This window comes from Trichosurus vulpecula, chromosome 3 (assembly GCF_011100635.1).
Source record: "Trichosurus vulpecula isolate mTriVul1 chromosome 3, mTriVul1.pri, whole genome shotgun sequence".
Classification (NCBI taxonomy): domain Eukaryota; kingdom Metazoa; phylum Chordata; class Mammalia; order Diprotodontia; family Phalangeridae; genus Trichosurus; species Trichosurus vulpecula.
Window position 1 is genome coordinate 110,790,893 of NC_050575.1, and position 19,176 is coordinate 110,810,068.

The 19,176-nt window shown below is 46.1% G+C and overlaps 1 protein-coding gene across 1 annotated transcript in view; it reads left to right on the top strand.

Annotated features, from left to right (window-relative positions):
* Window positions 1-1,728: 1,728 nt before the first annotated feature.
* The window catches only part of VSTM2L (V-set and transmembrane domain containing 2 like), an 86,642-nt gene continuing 69,194 nt past the window's right edge, over window positions 1,729-19,176 (top strand). Inside the window, exon 1 of the mRNA XM_036751112.1 lies at window positions 1,729-2,150. Within this exon, the coding sequence (XP_036607007.1) occupies window positions 2,033-2,150 (118 nt within the window). The 5' untranslated portion in view covers window positions 1,729-2,032. The remainder of the gene's footprint in view (window positions 2,151-19,176) is intronic.

A 19,176-nucleotide genomic window follows, 5' to 3' on the forward strand; every position in this document is an offset into this window, starting at 1 on the left:
TTCAAAGTTCTGTGGCTGCCTATGTAGCCCCATTCTTCTCCTCCAGACACAATCCTAACTGTCTTTGTGAGGCCGTGTAGAAAGGTGGGAATGAGGGACTCTGACTCAGGCTTTGTCCTATGTGCTTATTTGGAATCTCGAGGAACTGGTTGGGTGCTGTCCTTGGTGCTGAAACCACACGGAGTCTGGCAGAGCAGTCGGACTGCCCAGAGTTTTTTCCTCCTCTTCCCCTTCTCCATGTTTCCCCCCACACTCATGAAGTGAGAGGAGCGGCCAGTGAGAACCCCCTCCCTTCTCCTGCCACTCTTCGCCCTACTCTTGGGGTTCGCTACGTATCGTACCCGCTTCACCTTCGTGAGGCCTGGGAAGGAGATGGCTAGAGGAAAGAATAGTGGTCTAGAAGCCGTAAGACTCCTTCCACCAGCAACTCAGTGTGATCTTGGGGGAAGGGGGAGATATCTTAACCTTTCTGAGCTTCAGTGACTCCAGTTATAAAAGGCAAAAAGGAAACAATCCTGCCTATGGTTACCCATGGAGAAACTAATGAGATGAGATCATGTGGAGGCGTTTTGGATATAGTAACGTAAAAATTTTGAAGTTCTAGACTTGGAATCATATGACCTATGTTTAAGTATCGATTCGGACACCTAATTCTGACACTTTGGCTAAGTCATGTCGCCTTTTAAAACCCGAGTTTCCTTTGGAAAATGACATTTACCCCACCCACTTCCTTGGGTTGTTAGGAGCTTCAGTGTGTGGTGATAACTAAAACATTAGATAGGTGTGATATGTATAATTCCTCAGGATTTCACAGAATGTCAGATCTGTAAGGGCCATTAAAGAAAAGCCATTAGTTTTACAAAGTGGGAAACTGAGGACCAAGGAAGGGAAAGAGACTCATTTTACACAGATAACAAACATCAAAGTCGGGATTTGAACCCAGGCCTCCTGGCTCTTCGGGTAACGCTCTTTCCACTCAGCCAGTCCTTTCTGCTCGGTGGTTTGCGCTCAGCTTGCAGAACTGGCAGCCTGGAAACAGCCTCGGCTCTCAGGCCGAGTGTTCCAGGGCGGGGGAGCGTGGGGGACACTCAGAGATCCAGAGGCTGAAAGCCAGCGATGCTATGGGCGTGTCGTTTCCCCTCCCTTCGAAAAGTCTTCTCGAGGGCCATAGCCTGAAGTTAGGGACTCCCTGTACCTTAGGAGGTGGTAAAATGTGCTGTCTCTCTGGCCGGGTGCCGAGCCCGATGCAGCAAAGCCAATAAGGTGGAAATCAAAGCCCCTTCACGGATCGCAAAGCGTAATTACAGAGTGTGCCAGGTCTCCGGGACAGCCCGGAGCGCGGAAGGTTTATTGCTTTGGTCGTGACCCGTTCGATTATATTTTACCCTTTAGAAACGAGTGTGTGCAGCGGCGCGGAGTGAATATTCTCCATTGCGGGGCTTAGGGAGACGCCCCTGAGCTCCCCTCCCTTTATTCTTTCCTCTCTTCCCTCCTCTTTACCCGCTGGAGGCCAACTAGGGGAAAGTTGTTGGTACCGCTTTAAAAATTACAGCCTTGGAAAAACTTTGATGATAAATCAAGCTCCAGATCCCTCCGCCGCCTCATTGGAGGCTCTAGGCGGGTCGCGGTGCCGCCGCCCGAGAGCGGCGTGGCCTTCCGCTGGAGGGAAGAGTTCCGCAGTCTAAGGGGCGGCAGGCGGGCTGGGCGGACGGTCGGGCGCGCATCCCCAGAGCTGCTGGAGCTGCCAGGGGCGCGGAGGGTGTAGTGGGCTGGGGAAGCCGAGAGCACCGGGGCTACTGTAGAGGACAGGGAACCAAGCTGGCGGGGGCAGGGGGACCCCTCTCTGGGGTTTGGGGTTAGCTCTCTCTAAGGGGCTTATCTGCCACCCATCCCCCCCCCCCCCAAGGCGCCGGTGGCTGCTGTCTCCGTGGGAGGTTAGGCTTGTGCCTGGAGCTCTTGCTCCCCCATGTGAGACGCCCGGAGCCGCCCCCCTTCCCCGAGCCCCCGCCCCCCTCCCGCCCTGGGAGCCAAGATGGGGGCATTCGTTGTGACCCTGGGGATTTTCCACTCCCTGGGACTTTACCTCCAACTCAGCGGCGCCACGAGGCCCGGGGGACAAGCTCCTTGGGACAACCACATCTCGGGGAATGGTGAGTAGGTCTGCGCCGCTCCCCCCCCCCCCCCCGCCCCATGCTGTCCCTGTCCCGCCCTGCCCCGCCCCATCCCACCACTGCCCTCCCTTCCCCTCCCCCTCTCCTGGCTCCCCTCCTAGTACCCTGCTGAACCCTGGGATCCCAGCCCTGGGTGGAGGAAAAGCTAGGTTTGGGGCGGGGGGGGAGACGGGTGTCCTAGGATTGGGGGTGTCACGCACTCACGTGCTTAGGGGAGAGAGAGAGAGAGAGGTCTACTGGGGTACCTCTTTCTTCAGCTCCCTACTGGACTAAGCTGAATGTCCGAGTCCCTGTCCGAACACATCCTCCTGCCCTGGGGAGAGAACCTAGGGGCCAGGGCTTCCCCACCCCTCCCCCTTCCACACATACCATCCCTTAACTCCCCTCTGTGCTCAAGACTCTGGGAGTGCCAGCTGAGCCGAGGTTCCCAGCCAGGACCTGCCCCTTTCCCACCCCACCCTCTGCTTGTATTCGCGTGCCCCGAAGTGTAAAGTGAGGGAGGGGGCCAGGGTTCCTTTCCAAGCTCTCTGTCGAGTGCAGAGCTGGGGAAGCCGGAACCGGGGTGGGCGGGGGCGCAGTCCCAGCTGGATCCAGCTCTCCTGTGCCCCATGGAATAGAGAGAGGGAGACCGGTCAGGGCTCCCCTCTTTCCTCAGCGTTCAGCTCTCTGGACAGCGTGGGGAGGGGGTATCAGTCTCGGAGGGCCGCAGTACTCCCTAACCCATGGGGGTGGGGGTCTGGTTTACTTGTACGTGGGAAGAGAGAAGATAGGTTTCCTCCGCCTTCCCCTCTTGTCCCCCTCGCATGACTCGGGGAGCCAAAATGCTGCCCCCACCCCCGGCCTTGTGTCTTAAACTCAGTTCACAGGCGAGCGAGTGAGAAGCCAGGGCGTCCCCATCCTCATCCCCAGGTCCAGTCGCAGAAGCCTAGAACCCAAACTTGGTTTTCTCCCTTCCCCAAGGGCCACCCCAAGACTGAGCCTCTACTGGGCTTTGGCTGGTTAGAAGGCGGAGTAGCAGCCGGGGCTTCTCCAGCACCTTATCCCCGAGCCTGGCATACTCTCCCACAAGTTAGGACTCCCCTGGGCTTCCCCTTCGGGGGCTGTGATTGTTCCAGCCTCACCCCCGTCCTTCCTGATTTTGGTCTCTCGTACTACACGGCAGCCAGAGGGAAAGCTGCAGCTTAAAGATTGGAAGGACTTCTTCTTGTGGGGCTGACTTAAGTCATCCTTTGCCTGATCCCTTTATATTTTGAGGAAATATGATCCCCACTCTTGACCAGGATGGCTCTGCAGGTATCTCTCCTGGTCTGGGGGCTTTACCTAGAAACTCGGACAAGAGTAGATTAGGTGTAAACCTTCGAGCCTCTGTCAGAGTTAGGGAAAGACACTGTGCCCCAGGCGCTGCAGCCAAGTGGAGGCTGATAAAGAGAGAGTGCCTGCCCAGTGTCTTTGTTTGCTGGAGGAGAACCCTGGGGATAAAGTAGATTTTTTCTCAATTTCTTTCCTCACCTTCAAGTCTAGCCTGAAAGAACCCTGGCTTAAAGCTGAGGGCAGAGGATGCTGTTCATGCCATTCTGAAGACCCCTGAGGACTTGAGTCTGGAAACCCTCAATTCTTGGCTGTCGAAATGAATGTTTAGTGGCAAATAGATGTCACAATGTTAGATGTTAGTCTTATCCTGGCAAAAGAGAAACGCAAGTTAGCAATTGGAGTTAATCTATCTAGAGCAAGTTTATAAGACTGGATAGAACAAGGCTTTGGAGGGTGTGTGTGTGACCTTCCTCAGCCACGACTCTTCAGTTCTTTATTTTAGTGACCCTCACACTGACACATCCCTCTCAAATCTATCACCTCTCCCCCCCACTCTCTTCCCTAAGTCAGCCATATCTCTGGTTACTTTCCCTTCAACCAGAAACCATATGAATGCAAACCTCTCTTCCCTGTTGCCTACTTAAGGGTACTCCATAGAAGGGCTTATCCTTCTAGTTCCAAGTCCCCAAGAGGCATATGGAGTGTGCCTCTGACATTTAGCACCACTCCATCACTGGCAGATCCCCTGGAGATGAAGAGTGAAGAGATGAAGGGAGCAAGAGAGCCAAACCATTATGGGACTATGCTGAGCATTATGTTGTGTTGTTATTTGTGTTTGTTTTTTAATAAAGATCCAGATCTCCAATTGTTGTTCCTGGGCCCCATTACAGCCTTGGAGAAGAGTTGAGTTGGGTTCAGAGCCCACATTTTGGAACAAAGTAGTTCTCATATAAATTACCTTTTGTCCAGGAAGAAGAGTGCACTCTTCCTCTCTCTTTTGGGTGCTAGTGAATGAGGAGGGCAGATATCTGCATCTTCTAGAAGGAATTTGCCCCCATACTAAAGAAAGCTAATGCTCGCCAGTAAAGCCACGAAATAGTTGTTGCAAAGGAGTGACCGTAACCTGCCTCCACTAGGACCGGCAGTGCCCAGGGAGCCTTATACCAGACGAAGGGTTTGCAGCCACTCACTTAATCACAAAAGAAACTGTTATTAATGGTACTGAGACGCTGCGAATAAGTGGGTCATGTCTAATAAGCCATTTGTGTTCAGGAGGAGAATACCAATTTGATAAAAGCTGTGTGTGCTGAAAAAGACTCAGAAATTGCTGTTTAGCAGATTGGAGCCTAATCATTTCATCATTCCTCTGCTCTGCTTGTCCTTAGCTGAATCAGGGAATATGGAATAGCTGGTGGAGGGAAAGTGGCTTTAAAAAGCCACCCCAAGTTCCTAAGCAATGTCAAATGGGGGCCTTTGGTAGAGTCCCACTTGATCGGAAGCCCCTGATATCCCACCCTCCTCCCCCAACCAGGCCTATATATATATGCTTTGTATCCTGAAGTCTGAGGGTTGACAGAGCTCTGAGCCCAGTCAAAAGACCAGCAAACCAACTCTTCCTTCCCCATTGTGGAGGCTTGTAAGGAGAGAAAAGCTTCAGAAAACCCCATCTGTTCTTGTCCCTCCCTGCCCCACCAACTCCATGGTATGGGGGGAAAAGTCTGTCATGAATGACTTATTTGATTAACTTTAAGAAAGGCTCTTTCCATGGGGTGAGAAGAATGAATAAATGAATGAATGAATGAAAAAGCATTTATTAAGTGCTTACTATGCGCTAAGACAGGAGCAGCTGGGAACTGATGGGCTTGCAGTTGGACTGTCACTGGATGGCTGACCCTAACGGTTTGGATAAAGTCAGCCTTGCTTGGGAGGAAAACATGGCTTAAAAATCATCTCCAAGAAATAGGGTGGAGGGGAGAGGGAAAAGAGTAATTCACAGTCTCTTGCCTTTGAGCCAAGATTTGCCTCTAGGTACTTTAAGTCATAAAATCTTAGAGCTGGAAGGGACCTCTGAGATCACCTAGCACAACACTGTCATTTGATAGAGGAGGGAGCGATCCAGCTGTCTTGGTTTGGATGGTGAAGTCTTCCCTCAGAGGCACCCCATGAGGCACTGAAGTGCCTCCATTGCAGCAAACATCTTTCTTCTTCCACCTCGCCCTTCTGTCCACTCCCCCACCCCTTTCCTTAGGCCAGCACTTTCAATTATTCATGCACCCCTCTGCAGGCAGAATGGGAGCATCATTTGGCCAGGACCCGATCTCTTCTCAACCTGTATCTTCTACTTGCCAATCCAGCTACTGATTCACAGCCGTGTTTGTGTGTGTGTGTGTGTGTGTGTGTGTGTGTGTGTGTGTGTGTGTGTGTGTGTATGTCGTCGGGGAGGGAGCAAGCCCTGAACAATTTGGTAAACAGCTTGTGCTGAAAGATGACTATCTAGGTTTCTTGTTTTTATTTGCAAAAATTTTTCTATCTTACCATCAATAAACCAGTTAGTTTGGTAGCTCAGAGATGAAGAAAATTGAGTTCTGTTTCCCTAAGGTTATGATGTTAAAATCTGTTCTCCTTTGTCTCATACACTGATGATTATTCTATCAATTACATTCATAAACACTTTGCACTGGGCTGGATTTTTTCTAGCCCTCTGTAGGGAATTGGCCATCGGATGTGTTTTTCCTTAAGTCATTCACTGCAATTGTTTCTGACACCTTTCCCATCGTATAGCTCCACGGGCCTTTCCCCTAAAGAAGGTGGAGTGGCAGCCAGCAACACTTGGGGAATTATCACATTTCCAAAATGACAGTGAATTTTTATTTGAAAAGTCTTGCTGTGGCAGGCAGCAAGCCAGAGGGAGAGGCCAGTGGGTTTCTAATTCACCAGTCAGGTGGGGGCTGGTTGCCTTACTGGCCCACGCCTGGCCTCAAAGCAGCCAAAACCAAACTTTCAAGGGACACAATCAGCCTGGCAGGTAGCAGAGTCATTTCGAAAGCAGCTGGCTTTAAGGTAGGGAGGATGAAAGGATGTCTGGCTGAGCTGGTGATTTTAGGGTCTGGATTCTTCACAGAGCCCCTGTGTTCTAGAGAGATTTTGCTCCCTTTTGGTTCTAGGAGTTTGACTTAATTTATGCTGATTCACCCAATGCTAAGGCCCCTGGGCACATTTTTAAGTTTGCAAACAACCAAAGAGGAGCGGGAAGGGATTGTGAATAATTGTTATGAATAATCTACTGCTTGTCCTCTTGTAGAAAGAAGCAGACATTAGTCAGCTTCCCTTCTATCCACCCCCCTTACAGCAGCTATACTTTGTATTGTCTCCTGACAGTGGAAAGAGGGTCTCAGATACATGAACAGGTTAGTGGGGTTTCTTCCCACTGGCAGGGTTGAAGTTGAGGGATAGCTTCAGGGAGAATCTTAGTTGTTGGGACAAGAATAATAGACTTTGATTGTAGCATTTCTAAAAGCCAGCGAATGTCTGGCATGTTTGGGGGAAGATTTATTTCCCTCTTGGTGGAAACTTGTGTTTCACTCTTTGTATTTTAGCTGGGTTAGTTCAGAGGGTTAGCACATGGTGTTTATGGGATCCAACTTATATGCTTGAGCCCCATACAGGTGATTGGCTTTCTGTTCCTTGACCCCAAACTACTCTAGAAGGAAGTGTCCATTTTTGATCACCAGAATGACTGGGTAGGAGACCAGAGATAAACGTATTTTAGCTCATCCTCGATGCTGGGGAAACAAAAGCATTTGCCTTGTTATAGATAGGCCAGTAGTGTAGTCTGCATTTTAAAAGAACATTACTATTAATCTTGCCTTTTCCCCTCCTTGCCCCCTCTCTTTTCCTAAAATACAGCCTAAGATTCCAGTTTGAAAAATTCCATTATGGCTTTTGGTAACCCTAATTCCTGATCTTCTGTAAACTCTGTGGACTAGCTTTGTGAGATAGCAAAGTCTACAGGCCAAGCTAGGGTAGAAGGCTAATTTACAAGTTTCTGAAGAGGAGTTCCAGTTTTTAACACAGCACTAAGTTTTGGTACTTTGATGTAGTGACAAAAGTTAGAGGAATTAGAAGACCTGGATTTGAATACCAGCATCAAAGCTCATGAGCAGTGTGACCTTGGGCAAGTCTTTTCCTCTCTGGGAGTCTGTTTCCTCAGTTGTAAAATGAAGATGACAATGATAGTTTTAAAGCTTTGTAAAGCACTTTCCATATATTATCTCATTTGATTCTCATACCAACTCTTTGAGGGAGGTACCATGATTAGCCTCGTTTTACAGATGAGGAAACTGAGGTTGGGAGAAGTTAAGAGACTTGCCCAGAGTTAGTAAATATCTGAGTCTGGATTAGAGTGCAGTCTGAGTCTAGGTATAGTGTGCTAATCAAATGAGATAGTGTAGGTGAAAGTATTTCGTAATTACAAAACACAATAGAAATAAAATCTTCCATCACTCTTGGTGGTTGTCCAGGACAGAGGATGCTTTTATATTCCCCATTCATTCCATTGCTTGAGAGCTAGTTTAGAAGGGATTTTTTTTCTCTTCCTCAGAGGTTATTGAATTAGACCAAAGAAGACCCCTCTTTATGAAGGTGTTTGCCTCTAAATCCTATACAAGTCTTGTCTTTCTAGTTTCATCATGGAAGGGACTCCCATGAAAAAATCTCAGAGGCTAGACTCTACTTCAGCATTCCCCTTCCTTCCTGCCCCCTGCCACTTGCCAGTCCTGTGCACCTACAGAAATGTTTCTGGAGAGAGGGATGAGAAAGAGAACCTGACCAGCCTACTTTCCCTCTTTCTTGGGTTGTTCCTATGTGATAGAGTAGGAACCAGAACCAGAAGGGAATTTCTGATTTCATTTCTACCACTACGACCTTAGGGAAGTCATATCTCCTCTCTGGGCCTCGGTTTCCCTATCTGTAAAATGAAGGGATTAGATTAGATGATTGCAAAGGTCCCTTTCAGTTCTAAGAGCCAGTGATTCAAACAAAGAAATACCCTCAGCAAAGATGCTAATCCAGGAGTCCAAACTCATAAGCATTTTGTAGATTTCAAGGTTAATTTCGGCTCCCTGATGAGCTGAGACCCAGTTCCTCTCACAGTTTATGAATTAGTTGGTTTGGACTGGTAATTTACAGGGGAAATTTGAGCTGATTCTGCCACTAATATGACAGTAACGAGGGTCAGAGGAATTGTGTGCTCCAGTTCGTGTTCAAAAAGCAGTCATCGGCAGCTCTGCCTGTCAGTTCTGCATTCAGATGCACTTCAGGCATGGCACTTTCATTGGGAAAAGGGCAATTGCGTAATTATGGGAAGAAGTCGACTCATCGGCCAGAACCCTGTCCAATATCCAAAAGCCAAGCCGGGTGTGGGCCAGATGGTTTCTAGGTATTCACTGCCCGCTCAGACAGCCAGCTTTTCATACTGTTGGTGATGAGTGATTTGGAGATGAAATGTTAAGCCAAGGGGAGGCTAAGAATCATTGTAGATTGGGATGCAAGAGAACTGGGTGCAGAGGAGAGGGGCCAAAGGGATTAAAAACTCTGAGAAGCCTTTTGGGGAGGTGGGAGAGATACAGAGTGGAGAAGAAAGGACTGGAGAAGGCACAGCAGAGCTGTCAAGAATTGGAAAGTCTCGAATATAGAAGAGGTTTGTTCTCTTTGATTCCTGAGGGCAGAACCAGGTTCAATGGATGCAAGTTAGAGGGAGGCAAGTTTCAGCTCAGCAAAAAGAACTTTCCATCAGTCAGGTCTGTCCATCAGGGGAAGAGCTGCCTTATAACGTACTAGACTCCTCATTCCTGAAAGTGATGCATAGAAACTGGATGACTGTGAAGCTATGAGGGGCTTTTTGTAGAGGGTAGAAGATTAGACTAGAATCCCCTTCCTTTATGCCCTTCCCACCTTTGAGATCCTGTAAGAGGAGGAGGCATGAAAACCAGAAAGGCAGCATAGAAGAGAAGGCTGGGTAGGCAAGGGAAGCAAGCAGCAGAGGGCTACCGTGATGGCGGCTAACAAGAAATTATTCTCGGAAGGTACTGAGATACCTGGTGGGGCCTAAACCATGTTATCCCTATTAGCGTGATTAATTAATGCTAGCAGTTTAATTATTAATGATACCTCTCTTTGCTGTTGACAGTACTTAACAAGACTCAGTTAAGCCATATTAATAATAATCCTATGCATTTGCCTCAGTGCTTTCCTTCTCAAATACTTTCAATTTTCTACCTGCAAACAGCACAACAGGGAGGGAATACAAGGGAGGCAGAGCAGGTATGAATCGTGTCATTTTACAGATGGAAGAACTGAGATCCGGGTTGGTGGAGTGCCTTATCCAGGGTCATATAAGTGGATTCACCTGTTCAACCGAAGCCTGATTCACCAAGGATGGAGGTGGTAATGCACCAGCACCCTCCAAGAAACTACTTTCTTTTGTAAAAATGTTTAGGAACTGGGGACCTGAATCGCCACTAGGGGGACTCTGTGAATGTGTGTGTGTGTGTGTGTGTGTGTGCATGCATGTGCACATGTGCATGTACACACATGTGCATATGTGCACAAGATGTTTGTATGATTTGGTTTGTAAGTCTGATGTTTGTCTATATGGGTCGGTATTTATGACTAGAAAGGAAAGGGGAAGTGAGATTCTGTGGATGTTGCCAGGGTTTGTATGGTTTTCAAGTTTGTTTTGTAGGTCTTGGCTTGTTTGCCTGTGGATTTTTTATTTGTGTGGAAGTATGTTTCAATTCAACAAGCTAATATTAATATTATGTGCTAGGTGACAGAATGAAAAACACTCCCTGGCCTCAAGGACCTTATATTCTATCTGGGAATACAATATGTAAACAGTTAAGAAAATATGAGATAATTTGAGGGATAGAGGATTAACAACTAAGTGGATAGTAATAGCTGATATTCACATAGTATTTTATTTATGTTATCTCATTTGTACCTTGAAACAAGGTAGGCAATAGGAGTGCAATGTCCAATTTGCATATGAGGAAACTGCCTCTAGAGCATATAACTAAGCTGGCCCAGGAGATACCATTGATCCAGGTAGCCAGAAGTTCTTCTCTGAAGAAGTTCTGGGTCTAGGTTTTCATAGGCAACGCTCCCTGGCCCCTTATCAGAGCCCCATCCTTCTCTTTCAGGGGCTATTTCTACTGGGCCACCTTCCAGGGGTCCCTGGAGCTTGACCCAGATAACTCTGAGAAGGCTACTCTGTGCACAGTCTGCACTTTCTTATTAGTTCAAGTCCCTCAAATTACCTTTCCCATGCTTTTTATTTTTAATTTTTCCCCAATCCAAAAAGCCTCCCTCTTTCCTTCCTTCTTCCCTCCCTCCTTCTTCCTTCCTTTTTTCTTTCCCTCCTTCGTTCCTTCTTGGCACTTTCCTTCCTTTCCTTTCCTTTCTTTCCTTCCTTCCTTCCTTCTTCCCTCCCTCCCTCCCTCCCTTCCTCCCTCCCTTCCTTCCTTCCTTCTTTTCCTCCCACCTTCCATTTCTTTCTTCCTTCCTTTTAAGTAGAGCCTTTCCCCTCCAAATTAAAAAGCATTCATTTTTTTCCTTCCTACTCCTCCCCTTCCCACACTGAGGAAAAAAATCTCCTTGTAACAAACACACATAGTCAAACAAAACAAACCCCTGCCTTGGCCAGGTCCCAAAAGGTATATTGCATTCTGTACCCTGAATCGATCCCCTCTTTGTCATGAGGTGGACAGAATACATGGTTGACCATTGCATTGATCAGAATTCCTAAGTCTTTCAAAGTTGTTTGTGTTTCTTAAACACCTACTATGTATTGGGCGCTGGCATCACTAAACAGTCTCTGCTCTCAAGGAACTGACATTCTCCTGGGGGTGGGGATCCAACATGTAACAGATAAGTGTGTGTACACACATGTGTACATATGCACATATAATAATGTGAAGGAAAGAACCATTGCAACTTGGGGGATCAAGAACAGCTTCTGTTAAGAGGTGACACACAAGCCCTTGAAGGACATTAAAGAATCTAAGAGTTAGAGAGAATATATTCCAATCACATTCCCCACATGCTTTAGAATCTAGGAATGCAAAATCTAGAAGGAAATGGGCCTGGAGAACATCAGAGCAGAAAATGTCCTTACATACCAAGTCCAAAATTTTCATTTTACAGATAAAGAAATGAGGCCAAGAGAGGGAGAATGACTTGGTCAAGTTCCCATAGACCATTAGCTAGGGTCTAGTTACTAGACTAGAGTTTTAGCCATATATCCTGTTCCATCTTGGATTCCTATAAAGGGACCTACAACTTCGTTCTCACCAAAGATATTCCTGTCCTCCTCCCACTTGCTGGTCCAAAGACAGGCTTGAACCACATGGCTCTGAATTAATCATCAGAACCATACAGCAACAGATCAACAAGTCTGTTTTGGGGCTTTCATGTGGATATAAATATATAATCACCAAGGACTATACACACAACCCTCCCCCTACCTCCACCCCCACACAAACACAAATAAACACAGTACCCAATTGCCAACAGATACAGATGGATGTAGAGGCAGAAAGGCCTGTACTTGTTAGCTGTGTCACCATGAGCAAATAACTCGGACTCAGTTTCTTCATCTGTAAAACGGGGATAATCATAACAACCTACTTCACAGGGTTGTTGTGAGGATCTAATGAGAGAACTTTGTAAATGTTAAAGTGTTATATCAATATTAGTGATGATGATGAAGATGATGATGAAGGAGATGTAGGTGATGTGTTCTGGACCCTTTTGGCATCTAATTGAAGCCTATGGAACCCTTCTCAGAAAAATGTTTTAAATGCATAAAATAAAATATAGGATTACAAAGGAAACCAATTATATCAAAATGCAGTTCTCAAAATATTAAAAAAAGAAACAGAAACAAGTTCATCCGCACCCCCACCTTGTACTAGATGATCTCTAAGAGCCTCTTCAGATTTAAAGCCTTTGACAGCTTAGAGCAGAAATTGGGTTTATTTAGAGATCATTAAGTTCCCCATGTTCCAGAAGAAGAGGACTGGGTGGTGGGTTTGGAGTCAGAGAGCCCCGGGTGTGAATTCTGCCTCTGCCTCTTACTACCTGAGTGACTTTAGGCAGGATGCTTAAGTACTCTGGGCCTCAGTTTCCTCATATATAAAATTATGAAGTCAAAGTCTTTAAAGCCCCACCTAGCTTTAAAACTGTGGTTCTCAATTAGGACAATAGATTTAGAGCGTAGAAGTTATCCAGTTCAACCTTGTCATTTTACAGACAGGGAAACTGAGACATGGGGATCTTAAGTGACCTGTTCAGTTATTTTCCATCATGGCCAACTCTTCATGACTCCATTTGGACTTTTCTTGGCACTAAAGTCGTTTGCCATTTCCTTCTCCAGCTCATTTCACAGATGAGGAAACCAAGACAAACAGAGTTACAGCTAGTAAGTGTTTGAGGCTGAATTTGAACCCAGATCTTCCTGACTCCAAGTCCAACACTCTATCCACTAAACAATATTGCTTTTTCAAGTCAGTGGCCAGTATACTTTCCACTGTTCTTCCCATGGCTACATGATTATACCCTGATACAGATTGGGGGAGTGGGTAGAATAAGACAACACATACTGTGTTTTGCTTGAGATCTTATTAAAAGACGAGGGGGAATATCACTCTTACCCACTCTTACAAAATTGTTTCCTATTGTTTGTGAAGAAAGTGCACTTCCCTATCTTCTAGCATCCTTGCAGGGAACAATTATGCCCCTCATGTGCTGCCCTCCACAGCTCCCTCCCAGAGCCTGGGGAGCTATGACAAGGCTGTGTGTATCTGTTCTCTGGCTTATGGAATTGTGTATATGTGTCTAGGGGTGGGTGACCAGGTAGGCATGGCAACAGGGGTGGGAGTGTGGGAGTTTGTGTCATGTGTGGGTGTATGTCTGTGTAACTGTATCTGGGTGTGTGGGTGTTTCAGAGGGTGTGTGTGTGTATTGAAAAAATGTAAGTGTGTGTGTGTGTGTGTGTGTGTGTGTGTGTGTGTGTAGAGAGGGGGAGAGAGAGAGAGAGAGAGAGACAGACAGACACACTAGAGGTGTGTGACTTCAGTGCCTGGATCTGTGTGATGGGAGAGTGATGGGAGTGACTGAGCTGTGTGTTTGATGGGTGTGTGTGTGTGATTATGTGAGCATTCTTTTGGGGGACTGTATGCTCACTGGATCTCAGTGGCTATGTTTGGGGAATATTCCTGGGTCCATATATTTAGGGTGTGAGTACTCCTGAGTACACAAGTTGGACCTGATTTTCGTACTTTGTGCCAGCCTTTCTTACCACTGGCTTTCCCCGGGTACACTTGGCTTGAGCTTCATCACTGAGAGTGCACAAGGGGAGCAGCTGTGAGGTCAGTGCTTAGAGCGGAAAGGAATAGGCATTTTTCAAAGCTGTCAATTAGTGGAACTGGGGAGGCATCCAATCCTCAGGCCCTTAGCAAGCCATCAGTGGAATCTGTGTGTATTTGTGTCTGTCGTGTGTGTGCGTGTGTGTGTGTATCCTGTGTCACGTGTTGTACATCTCTACATATATATGCATACATGCATATATACATACATATATCCTGTATTCATTCATTGTTCATTCATTTGAAAAGTCTTTATCAAGCACCTGCTCTGTGCCCATTTCTGTGCTTGGCTACAATGTGGGAGAGACACAGACAGAAAGAAATGGTGTCAATTCATAATCCTTTAAGAGCCCATCCAGAAAGAATTGGAAAAGATCGCAAAGTCTTAAAATTTTTTAAGGGACCATGCAATGACATCTGGTATAACCCAAGCCTGAATGAAAATGCCCTCTACTGTATTCTGACCAATGACTATTTAGGATTTGGTCAGAGACCTCTAGTGAAAGGGAACCCATTCCCTCCTAAGGCAGTTTTAGCCCCCTTCTTGTGCACCAAGAAAACAAGAACTTGTTCTGGAAAAGCCAACTGTATAGTTGGGGAGGCAGGACTGGTCCATATGAAACATTTAGAATTCTGTTACTTAGATTGAAAATATTAATTTCCCAAGTATAGCACAGAGAAAAGGACTTTTTTTATTATTGGATTGCAAGCTCCAAATGATTCAATGGTGTGATGTAGCAGCCTCAAAACCAAATTTGATCTTAACTCTGCATTAATAGAAGCTTAGTATCCAGAACCAAGAAGATATGCTCCATGCTCTGCCTTGATCAGTTTGTATGTAGAGTATTGGGTCCAGTTGTGGATAGATTTTAGTGAGAGCCTGTACAAAGGAGGATGAACAAATTAGAGTTTGAAACCATACCATGTAAGGATCATTTGAAAGTAACTGAGATTATTTAACCTTGGAGAAATGAGGGTGGGAGATAAAAATGGGGGTGGGGAGAAGATACATGAATGATGTCTTCACATATATATGTAAAGGATTATGTGAAAGAGAGATTAGACTTGTTCTACTTGGTTATGGAAGGCAGAACTAGAATCAGTGGGTGGAAGTTATAGGACCATAAATTTTAGCTTAATATAAAGAGAAATTATCCAATTTGAGCTGCCCCCAAATGGGATGGGCAGTTAGTTATAAGCTCAACGAGGTCAGCGTCTGTATCATACATATCTTTGTGTTACTAGCACCAGGCATGGTAGAAATTTAATGAATCTTGTTTTCGTTGAGGTGTTTCAGTCATATCTGACTCTTTGTGACCCCATTTGGGATTTTCTTGGCAAAGATGATAGAATGGTTTACCATTTCCTTCTCCAGCTCATTTTACAGATGAAGAACTGAGGCAAACAGGGTTAAGTGACTTGCCCAGGGTCACACAGCTAGTAAGTGTCTGAGACCAGATTTGAGCTTAAGAGGATGAGTCTTCCTGATTCCAAGCCCAGTGCTGTATCCATTATGCCACCTAGCTGCCCAGATATCTATATACCGAGTACCAGTCTCACCACTGAACTCCAGTCCAACAAAGCTAGCTGCCTGGTCTACACCTTGTGAGTGTTGTACCAGTACTTCATACTCAACATATCCTAAAAGGAGCTTATCATCCATTGTATGGCCTCAACTTTCCAGTTTCTGTTGCTAGCACCATTATCCTTTCCAGGACCAGAGTCTTTCCTTCCCCTCACTTCCTATATCTAGTTAGTTGCCAAATTCTATCAATTCTACCTCCAGAACATTTATCTCATCTATACCCTCCTTTCTACTTACACTGCCACCACCCTTGTTAAAGCCCTGATCACTTCTCATCTGGATTGTTTAATAGTTTTAAACTTGTCTCTTTACCCCAAATCTCTCCTTCCTGAGATTCAGCTTTCACACAGCTGCTAAAATAATCTTCTTATGGTATAAATATGACCACATCATTCTCTTGCTTAAAACCTTCATTGGCTCCTCGTTACCTCTAGGATAAAATACAGAGTCTTTGGCCTGGCCTGACAGTTAAGGCCCCCTGTTATCTGGTTCTAACCTTGTTTCCTGCCCTTTACACTCTCTCCAATCCAGCTCCTGCCCATACTTGATATGCTGCCATCTTTTGCCTGTGCAACTTAATGCAGGCTGTTTCCCCTGCCTGGAATGTGCTTTTTCTTCATCCCTGCTTTTCAGGGCCAGCTTAGATGGCCACCTCTTCCATAAAACCTTCTCTAGTCCCCATGGTGACTAGTGTTCTTTCCTCATGTTTTCCCATAACTTTTCATTAGAATTTCCTTTGACTCCAGCACTACCTACCTTATGAGGCTTATTAGTCCATAAGCCATAGCTTTCTTTCTCCTCCATATAATAAACTCCTTGGAGGTAGGCACTGCCACTTAAAAATATATATATGTTTTTTGTGTCCTCAGGGATGCGGTAGATAGGATTCAAATTAAAGGTAGGTTTTTAGAGTAGACGATATCGTGCTTTCCAACTCTGAAACTCTAGGATTTTATGGTCTAAAGAGCTGTATGAGACAGCATGTGGTTGAACTAAATGAGTGGTACTGGGCACTACAGCAGGAACAGTACTAGGACCCTACAGTAGTAGGCTCAGGAGGCTGGGTGCCTGGGAGGTTGATGATGCCACTCAGAGAGAGGGAAATCAAAAGGAGAAGGAGGTTTTTTTTGGGGAAGACAGCAAGTTAAGTATTGGACATGTTGAAATGGAGATGCCCTTTGGACATAGGTAGAGATGTCCCAAAGACAGCTGGAGATGGAGTCGTCCACACAGAGATGACAGAGGAAGTTATGGAATGGATGAAAGTGACTAAAGAAAGAAGACATCATTTGGAGAAAACAGCCATATTGCTGGTGCCTTCCCCACCCCCACTCCCACCCCACCCCCATGTCCCCACCTCAGGGTACCCCCCCACCAGCTAATTACTTTGTATTTATTTGTATATATTCTCTTTATATTTATTTTGCATCTCTCATCTTCCCTTACAATATAAGCTCCTTGCAAATAGGAATTATTCCCTTGTAGCCCCAGCCTCTACTGTGGTTCCTGACAACATAGTACATTGCATAAATAAATGCTTGCTGACTGATTGTTTGAGAGGGCCTGGCTGAGACAGAAATGTGTGTGAATACATATATGGATATACAAAATTTATAATATTTCTCTACCGTATTAAAGGCATCTTCTAAAACCTTTGACACCCCCCTTCCCCAAAGTATGGATTGGCAATCCAGTGAGATTCTGCTTTGTGCAGGTTCTGCTGTTGAGAGATGAGAGATGGAGTGCCTTGTTTGAAGAATAGGCAGGAGGCCAGTAATGATGGGTCACTGAGAACACGGTGGGATAGAAAGTGTAAGGAGACTGGAAAGGTGGAGGGGGCGGGGATGATTTGCCCAAGGTCACACAGAAAGTAACGAGAAGACTAGGAGCTCTTAAGTCTCCTGACTCCCTGTGGGGGAGACGTCTATCCCTCTGTGGCAAATAGACTTGAATATGCCCCCTGCTCACAAACTAATTTCCCAGCAAACATCAGTGTTTCAAACAGCTTGGTTGTAATGGTGCCTGATTCACAATTAGAACTTCAGATGGGAGCTAGTGTAGAGCAGAAGAAAGAGTGCTGATCTCTAGTTGGAAGACCTGGTTTCAAATTCTGGCTCTGCTCTTTCCTCCCTCTGTGGTCTGAGGAAGATCACTTCAATCTCTCTGGGCCTCGGTCTCCCCATCTGTAAAACGAGGAAGTTGTTCTACATGACCTATAAGGTCCTTTTCAACTCTCAATCTATAATCCCACAGATGAGCTAATTTGAGATCAATTTGGGTCTGGAATCTGCTGTGGGATTTTTGTTTTCTTTCTTGTTTTCTTTTTTAAAATTCATTTCCAGCCTTTGCAGAGCAATTACTGACTGCATGAGCTGTTTGTTCAGACCCTGCCATCAGCTCCAGGAAAGGGTCTCTAATGGAAACCCTGACAGACCTTTAAATGGGAGCCGCCAGGCCCACGCGGCTGAAATAATGTTTATAATAAAGCTGAGAGCCAATCTCCCGTCCTCCAGAGAGCCCCAAAGAGCTTTCTTCAGGTCTGATTTCTGTCTGGTGGTCAGAGGAGGGGGCAAAGGGCCCAGAGAAAAAGATGGGAGGGAGAGTGATGGCTTTGGGGGGGGACTGGTAGAAGGTAGCGGGGCTGCATGGAAGAGGTTGGTATTGAAGTGTGTATGGCTATCCCGTCTCTCCCAAGAAAAGGAGCCTTTTATTACCAGAAATACTCTCCTTGCTACAGGTGGAGTCTAGGCTCAGGGCATGTGGAAGCGTAGCTTGGTGCAGTCCAAAGAGCACTGGACAGTCTGTCTCTTTGTCTCTCTCCAGCTCTCTCCCCTTTGGCTCTCCTCTCTGTCTCTGTCTCTTTCTCTTTGCCTCTCTCTGTTTCTGTCCCTCACTCTCTCCTCTCTCCCTTTCTCTCAGTCTCTCTGTCTTTCTTTCTCTGTCTCTCCTTTCCATTTCTCTCTTTTCATCTCTCCCCCCTTCCCTCTCCTTCCCTCCAGTACGTATACACACACACACACACACACACACACACACACACTTAAAAGAGCACGGAACTTGAAATCAGAAAACCTTTGGTTTGAGTCTCAGCTCTGCCATTTCCTGTTTGAGCTTGCGCGGGTCAGTTTCCTGTTAAGCCTCAGTTTCCACATCCATAAAATTAGGGGGTTTGGACACATGACCCATAAGGTCCTTTGAGCTGGTCTCACCTATAGGTTAGGTAGCTAATGATAACATGGGAATCCAGGGGTCTTGGAAGGCAGAGACTCAGGGGACCCCCACTCCTCAATACCTTCTCTTACCTGTCCCTTTAAGGGAGAACAAAAAATCTTATTCCTCAGTTAGATGAGAGGCTGAGAATGTAAATCCTGCTAAGAGAGGAAACCCAGGGACATCCCCTAAGGTTGTAAATGATGAATCACAGAGACTTTCCTCTGAGTAGGCTTAGATAGAGGGAAGAAGGAAGACAGCAAGAGATTCATCACAGTGTAGTGAAAAGAGAGTATTAGATTTGAAGTCAGAAACCTGGATTCAGATTCTACTTTTAATTGCCACCTGTATGAATCTGGGAAAGCCACTTAGCCTTTCGGTGTGCAGAAGGAAGAAGTTAGACTATTTGACTGCTGCTGTCTCTTCCAGCTCACAATCTAAGATCCTTTAATCCCTGGCTACCCACAGCTAGGAG